Genomic DNA, 15947 nt, shown 5'->3' with positions numbered 1-15947 from the left:
TTGGAAGATATCAATATGTTTCTATTAACAACCATAAATCTTCACACACACCCATCAATTATGGAGTTCCCCAAGGGTCCATCTTGGGGCCGCTCCTCTTAATCTTGTACATAAATGACATTGTTAATACTTCATCCATGCTACATAGTGTTATTTGCTGATGATACAAACTTGTTTCTTTCCCACAATTATCCAAATACACTTGAACAAATTGTAAATAGTGAATTAGCAAAAATAAACACATGGTTTAAATGCAACAAACTCTCCCTAAATGTCAATAAAACAAGCCACATCATATTCCGCTCCCATAAAAAAAAGGACATTGACCAATTTGCATAAAAATCAACAGACAAAACATTGAAAGAGTCAGCTCTACTAAATTCCTGGGTATCCATATTGACAAGTTCTTGAACTCTAAAAGACATATTGATGATCTCACAATCAAACGGTTTAAATATGCTGCTTTGTTCCTCAAATTGAGGCATTATCTCCCACTTACTGCACTTCTTATTCTGTACAAATCCTTATTTGAACCTCATTTAAAGTATTGCAATATTATATGGTGTAACACATTTCCAACCCATTTTAAAAAGCTTGAGATACTTCAGAAAAAGATAATACGTGCCATAACATGGTCTGAGTTTAACGCCCCCACTAAAACAATCTTCCACCGACACAATCTTCTGAGGCTTGTTGAACACAACTATTTCCAGAATGCTTGCGTCATGTATCAGACCGTCCATAAACGAAACCATAAACTGTGTCACCTTATCCCAACCTGTACTCCCAGCCACACCCACACCACCAGGAATAGCAATCTAATCATTGGGAAAAAACTTAAACTAAAATCTACAAGCTTTAGCATTGTGTGCAGAGGGCCACAGATTTGGAATGAGCTAGATGAAACACTAAAAATGTTGCAATCCATATCCATCTTCAAGGCAAATCTAAAAAATCAACTCCTATCAATGTATGTTTAATGTGCTGATCATTAATCACATGAACACCTGTGTCCTGTTGTTAATTTATTAATTGCTAATGTACTTTACATCAAATCCAGTGTAACCAGAATACTGAGACTATCTATTACTATTATCTATATGTTTATTGTGTGTTGTATCTTATTGTGCGTTTATTGTTATTGTCTATTATATATCTGTATGTTTGTCCTTAATGTAAGGATATCTGGCCAATATCTGATATTTATGGGAAACCAGGCCCCCTATTAAAAGCTTTAAATAGCTTGCTTAGGGTGACCTTTCACGCATCCGACTGTGTAATAATGTTTGTTGTATCATGTTGTATGCCTTGGATATTGCGCGAATAAACTCAACTCAACAACTTGAAAAAAAAAAAGTTAAAGCCTCTGATTGCGACTCACTTTAAGGTAACTAGGACAGAGGTCAACAGATGGTGATGAATTATCCATAGCCTCGTAGTGGAATTTTACCAGTATCACGTAAGGAACTATAACACTGTCCGCGTGACTACCAAAGAAAGAGTGGGCAATTCTTGGAAATTTCATCACTAATTTCCAAGGAACTCACCAATTCTGCTATAAAAGCAGGCTCAAAGGCTATTCGTTCTCCTTTTCTCCAGCGAGTGCGCAGTGAGGATGTGTTGACCTAAGACATTTTTTTTTCCTTCTTCGACCTTTGTCTAAGATGCCAGGTCAATTGGAAGATTCTAACGGACATACTCAAATAATTTTGACTAAAGACGGACAAAAAAAAGAACACTCTTGTAACATAGATCAACTTGCTCACTCAACTATCCACCTAAAACACTTCAGTATTTTTACGCTTCCTTTTTTTGAAAACCAGAAATTGCAATCCTAACAGGATGTTGTCAAATCTTTGAGTAAAGGACATATTAGGGAGGTCAATTGGAAACTGTTTTTCCTGTGCCTAGCCACTTTGGAATGGAATGTTCTGCTTTAAAGTAAGTGAGTAGAACCGTTTCAGTTGCATGCCATCTTGTAGTGGCCATCATAGTATTGTTGGGTTTTTGTATTTCAAGTACGTATTGGTTTACTATTGGCTGCCATTGTAATCTTCATGAGAGGATTTATCACAGCTGGCATTGTAATACTACAATTTTATATAGTTATTCCCCATTCAATCACTCCTCTTGTTATCATTATTTGCTATTAAAGTATTTTCCTGCATCTAAACCTCTTTTTTTTATTATTTCTTCCCAAAAATACTTTTGGTGAATGAACAGCTAAACAGTTATACTGGTCCTGCCATCCGTCTACTTAGAAAATAAAATAAGTCCAGGCAATACTGACCAGGAAAGCTAAAACTGTTTTTGTGAGTAAGAAGTTAAGTTTATTTATTTTGTCATTAATCAGAGAAACGTTTCAAAGGGCTTCACATGCCAGAGAATAATAGAATGCACCTCGTCTTGATGTCTATTCATATGTAAATAAGCTAGGGGTCATAAAATTTTAAAAAGAAAACAAGACTCACCCACTCAGAAGAAAAGAGGAGACTAAAGGTCTAAAAACCTATTTGGTTGAACAAGTCGAGTGATCAGCTCTCCTTTGTTCCAAAATCCGAATTCTGTTTAAAAAATCGGAAAGGTCCAGCCGTGAGGAGCGTAGCCTAAAAAGTAAAATTGGCGACTTCCCCTTTCTGCCCGGAGCGGCTGTCTCCTCTGCCCTTCCTCGAAGATTACAATTTGACCAAGTCCAATTCGAAGACTCTGGAAATTCATCTTAGTAGATTTTGGTTCAATCTCAAAAAGAATGAAAAATCCATCTTCGTTCTTTTACTCCGGGCAGCGTCACGGCTAACGCCCTGACTAGGAAGAAGCGCTCGCTCTGCATTCGGGCATCATATTTGTAGGCTTCTGGCATTACCTCATTGGAATATGTAGAAGAAAGGTCAGAATCCCTGCACCTCTGGTTGTCTTGGGAACCCTGCTTCAAGCAGCAACCACTGCGCCCGACAGTGCAGGTTTTTCCTGTTTAGCTCGTTCTTTCCCTACAAGCCCTTAATGTCTCCTCTCAACTTAATATATTCAGGTATGGATGGAACACCAATGTTAAATACAGGTTGGACAAAACATTGCAACATTAATCACATATATCTTGTCTAATAAAGATCAATCTTAACCCATAATAGTACTTAACATAATAATGGGTTCCTCCAACTTAAACAGAAATATTGATATTGCTCAAGCTGTTACATCTTAAAATTATGGCATAGCAAACTCATATTCCAAAATTGTGCGTTGCTACGTGTTTGAACAGGTCGTGTCCTCCCAATTGCTAACAATTTAATTTATTAGATTTGTTAATTTCCATCAGGTCACCCCATGTCAAGCTTTAACACCATCTCCTGGTGAAATTTTGGAACTGCTACATTTTTTGGGATAGCCAATGTGCCTGGGCCAAATTCAATACCTAAAAAGTACCTAAAGTAAGGTAAGGTACTCAATACCTAAAGTAACACCATCTGTGTTATCTTCATTCATGCGTCATGTTAAACCTTTGGAGTTGTAGAAAAACTTTTTTTTTACCATGTTGAATTTCTTTTTTTACCATGTTTTTATTTTTACTGCTGTGTGTTTTATACCTGTTTCTACTTATTAGTAATGTTTTTAAGAACTAGTTGATTTTTCTTTTTTTTCTGTAATAAACTATTGTGACCAGAAAAGTGAAAAGTTTCTCTGTGTTTATTCAATTAAAACTCACAAGATGTCATACCTGTTTGTTTTATTAACAGCGTCACACTCTGATATCCATCAAAACGTACCTGACAATGGATGGGGAGAGGTGTATTGAAAAGCTCTTTTATAATGCTAAAATCCAGCTAGTTTCGGGGGAGAGACATGCCTACACAGAACAGCGGCTGTTAGCTGTAAAAACACTAACATTAAAAAAGTGAAAGCTTTTTTATCCGATCAAGATGCTTACACTCTACACAAACCAGCTAGAATAACGTTTCCTAGAAATAAAGTTTTTGTTCGAGGTCCTATGAGACAATTTCAAGCAGATTTATGCGATATGCAATCATTAGCGCGCTACAATGATGGATATAAATATTTACTAACCGTGATCGATATTTTCTCGAAACGTGCATATGTATGAGTTTTGAAAGCTAAAACAAGTACCCAGGTCACCAAAGCATTTGCAGACATCTTAATAACTAGTGGCTCCCCATTACGCGTCCAAACAGACAAAGGGAAGGAATTTTTAAACAAACATTTCCAGAAATTAATGAGACAGCACAATATTACACGTTTTGCAATGTCTTCCGAGACAAAAGCGCAAACCGTTGAACGATTCAACAAAACGTTAAAGACACGCATGTGGAGGTTTTTCACAGCTAAGAACACACAACGTTATGTCGATGTAATTCAAGATTTTATTGTCAGCTATAATGACAGTTTTCATAGTAGTATAAAAATGACACCCAATGCCGTAAACGAGGATAATAAAGATATTGTTTTCACCAACCTGTATACAATGTATACAAACAATCCTTTCCACCGTGGGGACAAGTTCCGTTTTGAACCAGGTGAAACTGCGGCTTTCCAAACTAAGAGGGGTTTTTGAGAAGGGTTATTTACAAAGTTACACAGATGAAATTTTCAGAATAACACAACATCTCCATCGTGTTCCTCCCGTCTATAAAATATCGGACTTGGACGGTATGCCTATAGAAGGCAGCTTTTACGAAGCGGAATTACAAAAAGTAAAAAGTAAAAAAAATTACAATTTCCCGCATACAGAAAATTCTTAAATCACGCACCGTATCAGGAAGATTGGGTCGGGTGGTCGGCAAATTCGACAGTTGGGTACCCGCAAAGAGCGTTAAAGACATTTGACGTTCGATAAAACGGTCATTCTGTGAAAATTACAAGATGGGTGAAGGCCAGAGAGAATTCTACGTAACATTAGCGTCACATGCTAGTATGCACCTTTTCAGCGAGAATAGCCTTTCAGAATTTAAAGTGGAATTAGCGCAACATATCGACTTAAAAGGTTCATGGGAGGTCGGTTTATGTGAGATTTCATACATCAACTCAATCTCTGACATTCCTGAGAAAAAACGGAATTTCTATCTCAAACAGCCGAAGCTTCCTGCTCTCAGAGGCGATATATTCCAAGACGATTCAGAATTATGACATATGCTTAAAATTCGGGGTGGTGTCTACAGCAACAACGAATTGTTAGCTTCGGAAATTCACACTATTAATTAAAGCGAGTAAGAAAAAGATTGATGTGCAATTTGATCAGCATAAACAGAGGTTCTTGTTTTCGGGCGAAGAAGGTTTGAGAATTATGTTCAAGAGCCCTCTAGCGTACATTGTTGGAATGAACCCTGAACATTGGCTCTCGCTCAAATCGGAAGGCGTAAACGCACAACATCCGGCCGACAGACGAGCCGGATCATATTTCTTGTTCGTCTACAGTGACGTCATACATCATCAGACAGTAGGTGACGCCTACGCTCCGATGCTCTGGACTCTCCCTATTGAAGGGAATTATGGCAATGTTATAAACTAAACTTTTAATCCTGTTTACTATTTAGATGTGTGCAGAAGCCATATTGAAATCATTTCGGTTTACCTGCGAACATACCTGAACAATCCGATAGATTTTGATTACAGGAGAGTCATTCTCATTCTGCATTTTAGATCGAAATAATAAAAAATAATGATGATGTCAACCACGCATCCCGACCTGTATCATTTTGTCGATTATTACGAAACACAAGTAGGGGGTTCATTTCAGGGGTTCCAAGAAAGCCCCGTTCAATATGGGCGAGGTCTGGGCTCTATTTTTGCAAAACTATTCCGCTTCGTGGTGCCGATGTTCAAAAACGGGTTTAACTTGGCGAACCCGCACCTTCAAGCCGCTGCTAAAAACATAGCAACGGATGTAGCAAAGAGAAGATCCACCGAAAACAGGACACCGCTCAACAAGGTTCCGGGCTGGCGGTATTGTCACGTGCGGGACTCCATCCTGGTGGGCGGAGAAAAAGGAGCGTTAAAAGAAAAGGGCGCTCGACCAATGTCAGACCAGTTGTCAAGAAAAGGCGGAGGAGACGCAAGACAGATATTTTCTCTTAAAAAATGGCCCTTCTATATTTCAAATCCCTCGAGGCGACGTTATCAAGTTTGGACCTCTTTACGGCACCTTTGACGCAACTCTCCATCGAAGACAGTTCCTATGTTTAATTTCTACCTTTGTCCGCAATTGTGGACCAGGGTCCCATAGAATTTTTTATACCCGGGGACGGCTCAAAATATTTAGATTTATCCGACACTTTACTACATCTTCGTTTAAAGGTGACGCGTAGGGATGGAACAAATATTCCGCCGCAAGAACAAGTTGGCATCGTGAATTTCCCTATAAACACAATTTTTAGTCAATTAGATGTTTCTCTAATCTCACAATGTAGCGCCACACACGCCTATCGGTCCATCATCGAGTTATTGTTAAACTTTTCAAACGATTCATTGGAGTCGCAATTCACAGCAGGAATGTTCGCAAAAGACACTAGGGGGCGCATGGACTTTCGAAGAGGGCGTGGCTAACGCTGGTTTTGTGCGTCGCGCGCAGCAGATTGCAGGTTCACGTGAATTTCACCTAACGGGACCGCTTCATAGAGATATTTTCTTTTCTGAACGTCATCTATTGAATAATGTGGATCTGCGCCTAAAGTTAACTAGAGCTTCTGATGATTTCTGTCTCATGAGCGCTCCAGACAGCGACTCGTGTCTCAAAATACTAGGAGCATCCCTGGTTGTGAAAAAAGTGACAGTCTCACCGGCCGCAGCAATAGGCCACGCCGCAGCTTTACAGAAAGGTAACGCGTTGTATCCATTAGCCAGAATCAATATGAAGACTTTCTCCATTCCTCAAAACTCACGAATCTGCCATCAGGATAACCTCTTCCTCGGATATATCCCTAAACAAATTGTAATAGCCCTATTAAATCACAACACTTTCATGGGATAGAGAGATTTAAACCCGTTTATTTTTTTGCATTATAACATAGAGTACTTGGCTCTTAGCCACGAAGGTCGACAAATACCTGCCAAAGCTTTTCAGCCCAATTTCGAAGCTGGGATATGAACACGTGAATTTCATAATTTATACACAGCAACAGGGCGTTTTTTGAAAGATCTAACTCTTTGTATCGATCAACAGGATTTTAGTCAAGGCTACTCACTTTTCGTTTTCAATTTAAGTCAGGCAGATGATTCTGGGGCTTTGTCACCTGTAAATAACGGTGTTTTAAGACTAGATTTGCGTTTCCGTACGCCGCTACCACACACAGCAACTCTTATTGTATACGCGGCATACGATTCCCTTACTGAGATTAACGCCAAGAGGGAAGTGTTGATGGACTATTATTAACGCTATGAACGGTCGTGAATTGGACTTGATTATGACTCGGATGCAAAGAGCGTTATTTGGAGGTGTTTTCGCATCGGAAGAGTTAGCTGACGTCAGAGACACGCCCCCAAAATATTTCATCGTAAACATGCATCCGAGGCATCTCCCCGTGGGGCATTGGCTCGCTTTGACTTTAGAATCGGACAGTTCGGCCACATTCTTTGACCCTTTTGGTCTGCCTCCGGACAGTCCATATTACCCATCAAGTATATACAGATTTTTGAAGAAGCATTCTAATCGGGTAGAATACCAGAACGGCCAGCTGCAACACGAGCTGACAGACATCTGCGGTCAACACTGCATGTATTATTTAAGACAACGTGGGTGTGGGCTCACCTATCATAAAGTGATGACTCATTACAATCTCGATCCTCTCCATAACGACGCCATGGTTAGTGAGTTTGTCAAAAAATGTCGAAGGCCAGACCGGATGTGCGGCGGACAAACATGATCATTGCATAAATTTAAAAAATGTCATTGTCTGAAACCGTGTTAATGTTTTATAAAAATCTCTTTTATTCAATAAACATTGTTAAAGAGAGTTAAAAAGTCATGCGTTTTTTTTTTCAGTAACAACTATAGAGTATCTATCGTCTAATAACTAACCCATTTTACTACCGGCGATGTCTTCTTTCTTTTTATTTTATTTATCATGCTTACATCTTTTACATAAGAAACATCCTAATCTTCATAAGAAACATCCTCATCTTCACCCCTAGCGTATTTTAAACGTTTAAAATCTGCACGAGCCAAGGGATTGGAGATGCTTGTTTCCGGTAGGTTTAATCGGGTTAGCGTTCAGAGAAATTGGCTCCATCCTACCGGTTGGTTGGTTGGTTAGTTTTTTCCCACTCACACATAGATGTCTCAACAAATCGCTCATATGGGAGCCTTTGACAGTTTTTCCTCTAAAAATAAATTCACTTAACGGCGTCCAGCTTACATCTTCTGCCGATAATCTTTTCAGCACATAGCTGGCGTTGCGACAGAAACGAGGACTGATAGCGTCCAAAATATCCCCACAATGTTCAATCTTGTCCGGTGGGTTCTTTTCACCCCCCTCATTGGCTTCGTTGCAAATCGCAATAGGAATTTGCTCGGAGTCTTTTTGTTTGACCAACCCTATGTAACGCTGCATCAGAGCTTGATAAATGTTGATCTTTTCATATTGATTTAAATTTTTATTTTCCAAAACCTGTTTCATCTCTTCATCCAAAGAATACTCGGCTGTATCACGAATGGTCGGGGCAGGCCGGTTCAGCCTCTCGAGCTGATAAGGGGAAATCAGGAACATTTTCTGAGCCGTTTTCAAACTCATTTTATGATTTGTTCATAAAACCACTGATGTCACTTCCGAGAACAGGTGCAAAAGCTGCCAGTAACGGCAATATAAAACCACCTTTCTGAACTAACACAGCTCTTTTCTTCTTCAAAGTATTTTTCTTATCAGCCAAAAAGCAGATATTTTTCTTTTGCTTTTTAAGTCTCTTGTAAAGTTTTTATTTTAAGGGCACAGTCCTTTAAGAAGATTTAGAGCAATTTCACACAATGCTTTCACTAAACTAGTAGGACCTCTGAGGAGCAAATTCTTACGTTTGGCCGGTTTGGATGTAAACAAAGATTTGAGTAACGGAGCATTTGTTTTTAAAAGCTTCGTCATCGTTTTATTGTTTGGGGATATAAACTACAGGCCACTGGTTATGTAGTACACCTGTACGTAGTCTATATTGTTCTCGGCATGAAGGTGTCAAATCTATCAGTAAATACCCATGCGGCTCCCTTGTAGCATCCTCAAAAACACTCCAGGAAAAACTTCCGGTTGTTGGGAGAAATTTGATTCACCAGGACATTCACTTGCAATTTATCACGGGGGTTTTTGAACAAAATCAAATAATTACTGTTTAAACTAATAGTACGGCTGAATTTGCCCTGATGGAATACATTCTGTGTTTGCATTATAACGCTTAAATTTTTATGATATCTATATTGGGTGAATATTCGGACCACTTCCGGATTAGCCAAAGCTTGGAAGATGATGTCATCCAAAATCAGGAGATGCTGCTGCTGTGGCGGGAACAGCTTCTCGTCATCAAAAGATTCAGGCAGCCCCTTGATAAAAAGAATGTCTTTATTCAGGTTTTTGAGCTCACCGTACATTGGTTGATATGAAGTATTAACCCAGACAATATTATCAGGTTTTTTTCTCATAACATGTTCAGGATTTTCCAATACATTTTTTACAAAGAAAGTCTTGCCACAACCTGAAGGCCCTGCTACTAGAGATGGAAAAGGAAGTTCTAATATAGGGTCAAATTCAATCTGGTTAAAAGCCATTTCCACACACAGACACACGTATGGATAGAAAGAAATATCAGTAGCCAAACGGTTCAGTGGTGCCTCGCTCTAGCAGCCTTCTTTTATTGTACACCACACAAAGCCGCTTGGAAAATGACATGTTTCTGAGATGAAACCCTCTCATCGCGAACGATATTATGTTGAGGAGCGTATAGCACATCAGAGGTTGCACCTGTTGTGTGGATGTACCCTTGAACCAAATTGAGCATGCTATCGAGATTGATGCTCTAACCGCTTTCGTGAGTCTGCGTGATCCCCTTCACTTTCATGACCGTCTGAGACGATCCTCGTGTTTTGTAAGCGTATGTTTTCGGCCCAGCTGAGACAAATTCTAAAATGCTGTCATTCGAAATCTCATCTGTCAAATCACCCAGATAATCCCCTAGAGGGAGAACACTTTCACCCGGTTTCACCGTGTACACGACGAGGCTGTCTGTATCGGTGTAAAGGACTCGCCTCTGTAAAATTTCTAAATAGCTGTACATTTTTAGGCGTGCATAGGCTGTTGTGAAACACGCTGCAGCCACGTTTGATGTTTTTGAGGCGGGTATCTCATTGTTTATGTTGAAACAATACTGCACAATTGAAAGCTTTTCACTGATAAAATGGAAGAATTTCACATCGTACAGACCTGAAAACAGAAGTTCAAAAAAATCCTCAGACTTTCTCACAATTTTGGGGTTTGTCATGTTCTCACGCTGTGCGGGTTTTCCCCATAGATTGTTAAGACAGAGTTTTGACACTTGCCTTTTTCCCGGGTTTACAGCAATTTTGGAAGGGTCTAGTTCAGGGGTGGGCAAACTTTTTGACTTGCGGGCCGAAGTGGGTTCTAAATTTGGACCGGAGGGCCGAACCAGGAGTAGATGAATGTAGTGTTTGTGTGAAGTAATATAAACGACCTGTAAAGGTCATTGCATAAAAGGTTTTGGCCTTTAGTAGGTAGTAAAGCATGGATATTCAAAAAAGGTTTTTTGAAAACAAATGCATTTATTAACAGCATTAAAAAAAAGAAAATTCACCAAAAAACTGCTATCAGTGATTCTCATATAATATGACACTGTTATTATGAATAACAGTCTCCATCACTTCAGTGCCTGCAGGTCAGATTAATGAAAGATGTTTATCTTATGAGATCACATCAAACGGCAAACATTACGACCAAATATATCATCTTGAAGAATCGGTGAAAGCATACATCCAAATAAAGTAATCAAAACGGCAACATGGTGAGGAGTATCTGAAAATCAGAGCAGAATTTTAACTCACAAACACCTGGTAACAGAGGTGAGGAAACGGGAAACACTTCCTCAAAGTAAGCCTTAAGAACTTTACAGGTTAAGATTAGTCGCAAACAGGTGGTGCATCAATGTCCTTGAGCATCCTGCATTGTTTGAAAATGAGAATGGTCACTAGTTTCAATCCCTGCTATTTGTACAAATCATAATCAAAATGCATTTTTTTACAACAAACTTGAGAGCCTCCCCTTCATTTTCAGTGGGAACAGTGTTGTTGGTCTCCCTTTTTTTGCTAGTGCGTCATAGTCTGGAGTAAAATTTGTTGTGGCAATTCTTAGGAGATATCCGAGGTGTTGGTCCGTTTACCTAGATATGTGACGGGTTGATGTTGATGTTCATGTGGCTGAACGTCACGTCGCATACGTCAAGCCAAATTGTCAACACTCGGCACTCAGTGTCCACCTTGCTTTTCCTTGGGCGATTCATTTTAATGGAAGGATTCCAGGGGAAGGTTTGTGGGTGGCTTTAGCGTAAAACTGTATCTGAAAGCTCAGCGCGCGAATTACAAGAATGCTGTCGTCACAGCCCACGCTCTAAATTCGGCACTGATACAAATAGAGCGCGAGTGCGCCGTGACCGTACTACTGAGTACGTACACGCACTTGTGAGTGTGCACCGAGCTTTCTGACACGGCTTCCGGTAGTAAATGCGCAGGCGAGCGGTTCCCCATCTACTGGGGAAACGCAGTCATTGCAGGCAAAACGACCCAAAAAAATGTTTAATAATACAATTTATTCAGGGTTGGCGAGCCAGATAAAACGGTCCCGTGGGCCGGATGTGGCCCGCGGGCCGTAGTTTGCCCATATCTGGTCTAGTTGGATACCCTGATGAATGGCGTACCCTTCTATGTATCTTTCTCTATCAGCCTGGTTGACCACGTGAGCCGGATATCCTGAAGATTCCTGTTTACCTTTTAGAAATGTTCGCATGTAATCACGGAAAATTGTGTCGCTCGTTCTTGTGTAATGCCATACTTCGGTAATATCTGCAACCGTGTAGCCGAGATCAAGTGCCTTAACAAATTCAGGGGTTGTCCAAACACCTGTTAACGATCTTTGCTCATCATTATGTGTACACGCCGTCTGCTGGTTGTTACACTCAGCGCATGTATGACACAGTGTGAAGAAGAGTTTACCTTTATCGTGGATAATCGTTGGATGACGGATAGGGTAGGTGCCTGTACTGTTGATGAAAGGGTATAATGACGTCACATCAACATACAACACACGCTCGTTAGGCTCTGCCGTGTATCTTAAAACAAATGTGTTTGTTCTGCCCCCAAAAAGAGCCTGCCTCGGTTTGAGCGGTGTAGGAAATTTGTTTTTTTCAGGAATTCCTTCACCTCTATGTTCATCTTTTTCATTTGCAACCATTCATGCTCCCACATAATTACAAGGTACACATCCTGTCTAAGCTGTAGGTCCTGAATTTTCTTTTGTGTTTTATCAAACCTCTCCTGAAAAGGGCGTTTTGTTGTCGGGCATATTTTAGAGAGGTCGAAGCATTCTGCGCAGCCGTGGTGATAACAACCAAAATACTCAAACACTACTTTTACGCCCCCAATTTCAGAATAGCCGTCTACCGTGTAGTTATCTATCCTAACTTCACCCCCGTTCAATGCATGTCTAATTTGGATATTTTGGCTGTGCATGATCCATTGCATGTACTGAATAGAGTCATGCGAAAAAGCTTTGTGCTGACGCATATAGTTGTCTGAAGGTGTAATGGCTAGTGTTTGAGGGGTTAGAAAATTAGTGCGAAAAACTTTCATGCATGCAGAGGCTATTGTCACAGCGTTGAACGGGTCTATTCCTGTGGCCTCAAAAAACTCGCTCCTGAATTTCTCACACCCCTGCATTAACAGGTCAACATCATTTTCGCAGTAGGCTATCGCCTGTTTAGCAAAATCAAACACATTGTTAGCTTCTTTGGCATACCATTCGTCAAACTTTGCTCGTTGAGAGGGTGACATTCGCTCAATATCGTAGTACGTGGGCTCAGGGTGAGACCCTACGTAGTTTAGATGCTCTAAAGAGCTGAATTTGTGTGGGAAATAACCCTTTGATTTGTCTTCAAACCCCAGGGCCTTAGGCATCGCACTTAGAGGCATCGTCAAGAATGAGAGAGTCTATGAATCGAGATTTTGTGTCTAAATCGACAAATGATAGAACTTTACTCCCCTGCATCAGAATGTCAAGTTTGAGACCTAATTCAAGCATTCTCCTTAAGATAAGGTACAAACGTAGTTTGTTTAAACCGAGGGTTTCGAAAAAATCTGAGAAATTCGTCAACCCAATCTGTGCCAAACCACTGTTTCGTCAGTTTAATCGATTTGCAACAGATGAGAAAAGATTTGTGTAAACCATCTACGTCTACATAGGTTTCGAAATCATAGTATACTACATTTTTGCAAGGTTCTTGAGGCTTGATGGGCTGAATGTAGCACATGTGGGGGTTCAGCAAGGCATCATTTTGATTTAAGATCTCATCACACACTGCATTTTTTAACAGGGCAACGATGTTGAGCACCGGTACCACCAGCTTTCATATAATACTGTAGACCACACTGCAAGCATTTTTTGTATGAAGTGCAGTTGCTCACACGATTCGTCGCTCGAAACTCTTTATGTTTGGCAAAGCATACCTCATTCCGACAAGTTTTGTTACAATCGGGGCAGATAACACGTTTAATCCACCGTTGTTTACAACACGGATCGAGACAAATGTTACAGTGTCCTTCACACTGATGCTGTTGCCAATTCTTGTGCCCTTTGTAGCAATGTCTGCAAAATAATGCATGACCAACGAATGCCTCTATCGCTTTCACGCCGCAGTAATGACCCTCGAGGTGTAAGACAAATAAAGTGTCGTTGTCTGTTTTGGGATAATGTGTGTCAAATAAAAGTCATGGGGCGGCAGTCCTCTTTTCGGTACATTACAGTTATTTTCCGTTTGAGGACTTTCTCAAATTTATGGACATCGCCCAGACTCACAGGTGTTTGACAATCCAATCCCACACTCTCCTGTAAGAGCCGTGCCTGTCTTGTGGCCTGTTTTGTTGTGAGTGTGTCATTTAGCAGATAGGTTAGTAAGAGAACAAAGCATAGATTGTTGTCTTTATTACGAGGTATGTGTAAGTGTTGTTTTTTCGACCTCAAAATTTCTCTGTTGGTACTGTTCAGCAACCTACGACGCATTCCACCGTGCAATGGAGTGACTATTTGTACAACAAGCTCTAAGCTCTCATCAGACAGAAGCTCTGTATTTGATTGGGCTAAACGCTAAAGCATGTCTGATATACTATCTCTGATAGAGTTTATGTCACTTGTGTGCTGGTAGATGTGAGCGCTATCATTACCACCCACTAACTCAGCCTGAATGACATCATCTGGTTGTGCTCGACTAACCACCTCTTGCAAAACATCATCTATTTTATCTTCAATCTGGAGGTAGAAGGTTGCAAAATCATTGATGTTCAGTTGCGATGGTATATTTAACTGTCGCCTTACCTCTACATTATTGAAATGCGGTCTGTTGACTACAACAGAACCGCCGCGCTGATCAGCTAATACTAATACATTGATTTTCACATTATGTATTACCTGTGCCCTCTCTGCATCCATTACAACCTGGTGATCCTGAAAGGGGGATCCTTCCATCTGTGGTCCCTTCTCAAGGTTTCTCATTTTCTCCTGGTAGGGGTTTTTGAGTTTTTCCTTGCCCTTTTGGGAGCTTAAGATCAGGGGATGCTTAGAGAATAATTGTCAATTTTTGTCTATGTGAAGCCCTTTGAGACTGTTTGTGATTTAGGGCTATACAAATAAACTTGACTTGACTTGAGGCACCCTCCACAGAACTTCCCGAGGGACACGGTCGAACAAAACACATGTGGATTGGTTGAGCGAACTCCCATGCCCCCTCGAGGATCCTGCCGAGGGTGTAGAGCTGGTCCACTGTTCCACGGCCAGGACGAAAGCCACACTGCTCCTCCTGAATCCGAGGTTTGACCTCCCAACGGACCCTCCTCTCCAGCACCTCTGAATAGACTTTACCAGGGAGGCTGAGGAGTGTGATTCCTCTGTAGTTGGAACACACAATCCGGTCCCCCTTCTTAAACACACACACACGTATCATATTTATATTATCTATACATTATTTTCTGTATGTCATTTATACTAATAATATAGTATTTAGATATTTGAAACAATGTTCAAATGATAACATATGCACTTATATGGTTTAATATACATTTCTTAATACACCGAAAATTTATGTATCTTTAAAAGGATGCCACTACTTTGCGGTTTTTCACACATCGCGGGTGGTCTTGGAACCAATTATCTGCGATAAACGAGGGATTACTGGATTGAATTTTTGATAGTGATCCCTTGTTTATCGCAGATGTGTTCCACAAACGCCCTCAATAACTGAAAATCTGCCAAATAGAAATGGTATAGAATTTATTTATTTATTTACTTATTTATTTATGTATTTATTTTTATTTATTTGTTTATGTATATGGTAATCCCTCGTTTATCGCGGATAATTGGTTCACCCGCCATACATGAAAATCCACGATGTAGAGAAAATAGTTACAATATCCATAAAATACTTTTATGAACCTTTATTGTATTTTATTGTATTTTTAAACACTGTATATTGTACTTTTAAATGTTTTTGTATTCTTTAACACTTTAGTAAACATTTGAAAGTCAAATTGATCTTCATAAACATGTTTTATTTAAATAAATAGGGAAATAAAAAAATAAGTTATGAGTAAATACTTTTATGAACGTTTATTGTAGTTTTATACACTTTATTGTTTTTTAAATAATTTTTGTATTTTTAAACATTTTTGTAAATTTTTTAAAATCAAACTG

General features: G+C 39.8%; 1 protein-coding gene and 1 long non-coding RNA gene across 8 annotated transcripts in view; one reads left to right on the top strand and one right to left on the bottom strand.

Annotated features, from left to right (window-relative positions):
- Positions 1–2922, bottom strand: part of LOC148395952 (uncharacterized) — a 64958-nt gene extending 62036 nt beyond the window's left edge. For 2 of the 4 annotated variants that reach the window (XR_015858919.1, XR_015858920.1), the window contains exon 1: positions 2472–2882. This is a non-coding gene — a long non-coding RNA (uncharacterized LOC148395952). Of the gene's footprint in view, positions 1–2471 lie in introns of all 4 variants that reach the window. The other 2 variants (XR_015858916.1, XR_015858913.1) reach the window with 2 other exon arrangements.
- adat1 (adenosine deaminase tRNA specific 1) overlaps positions 1–15576 on the top strand; it is a 103758-nt gene extending 88182 nt beyond the window's left edge. For 2 of the 4 annotated variants that reach the window (XM_088377787.1, XM_088377788.1), the window contains exon 9: positions 14922–15576. In XM_088377787.1, coding sequence (XP_088233913.1) covers positions 14922–15108 — 187 coding nt within the window. In that variant the 3' untranslated portion in view covers positions 15109–15576. The remainder of the gene's footprint in view (positions 1–14921) is intronic. The other 2 variants (XM_088377784.1, XM_088377790.1) reach the window with 2 other exon arrangements.
- Positions 15577–15947: the final 371 nt, after the last annotated feature.

The sequence above is a fragment of the Syngnathus floridae genome, chromosome 6 (assembly GCF_059516105.1).
Source record: "Syngnathus floridae isolate MCC-2025c chromosome 6, RoL_Sflo_1.0, whole genome shotgun sequence".
Taxonomy (NCBI): domain Eukaryota; kingdom Metazoa; phylum Chordata; class Actinopteri; order Syngnathiformes; family Syngnathidae; genus Syngnathus; species Syngnathus floridae.
This window is presented reverse-complemented; position numbering and strand designations above follow the sequence as displayed.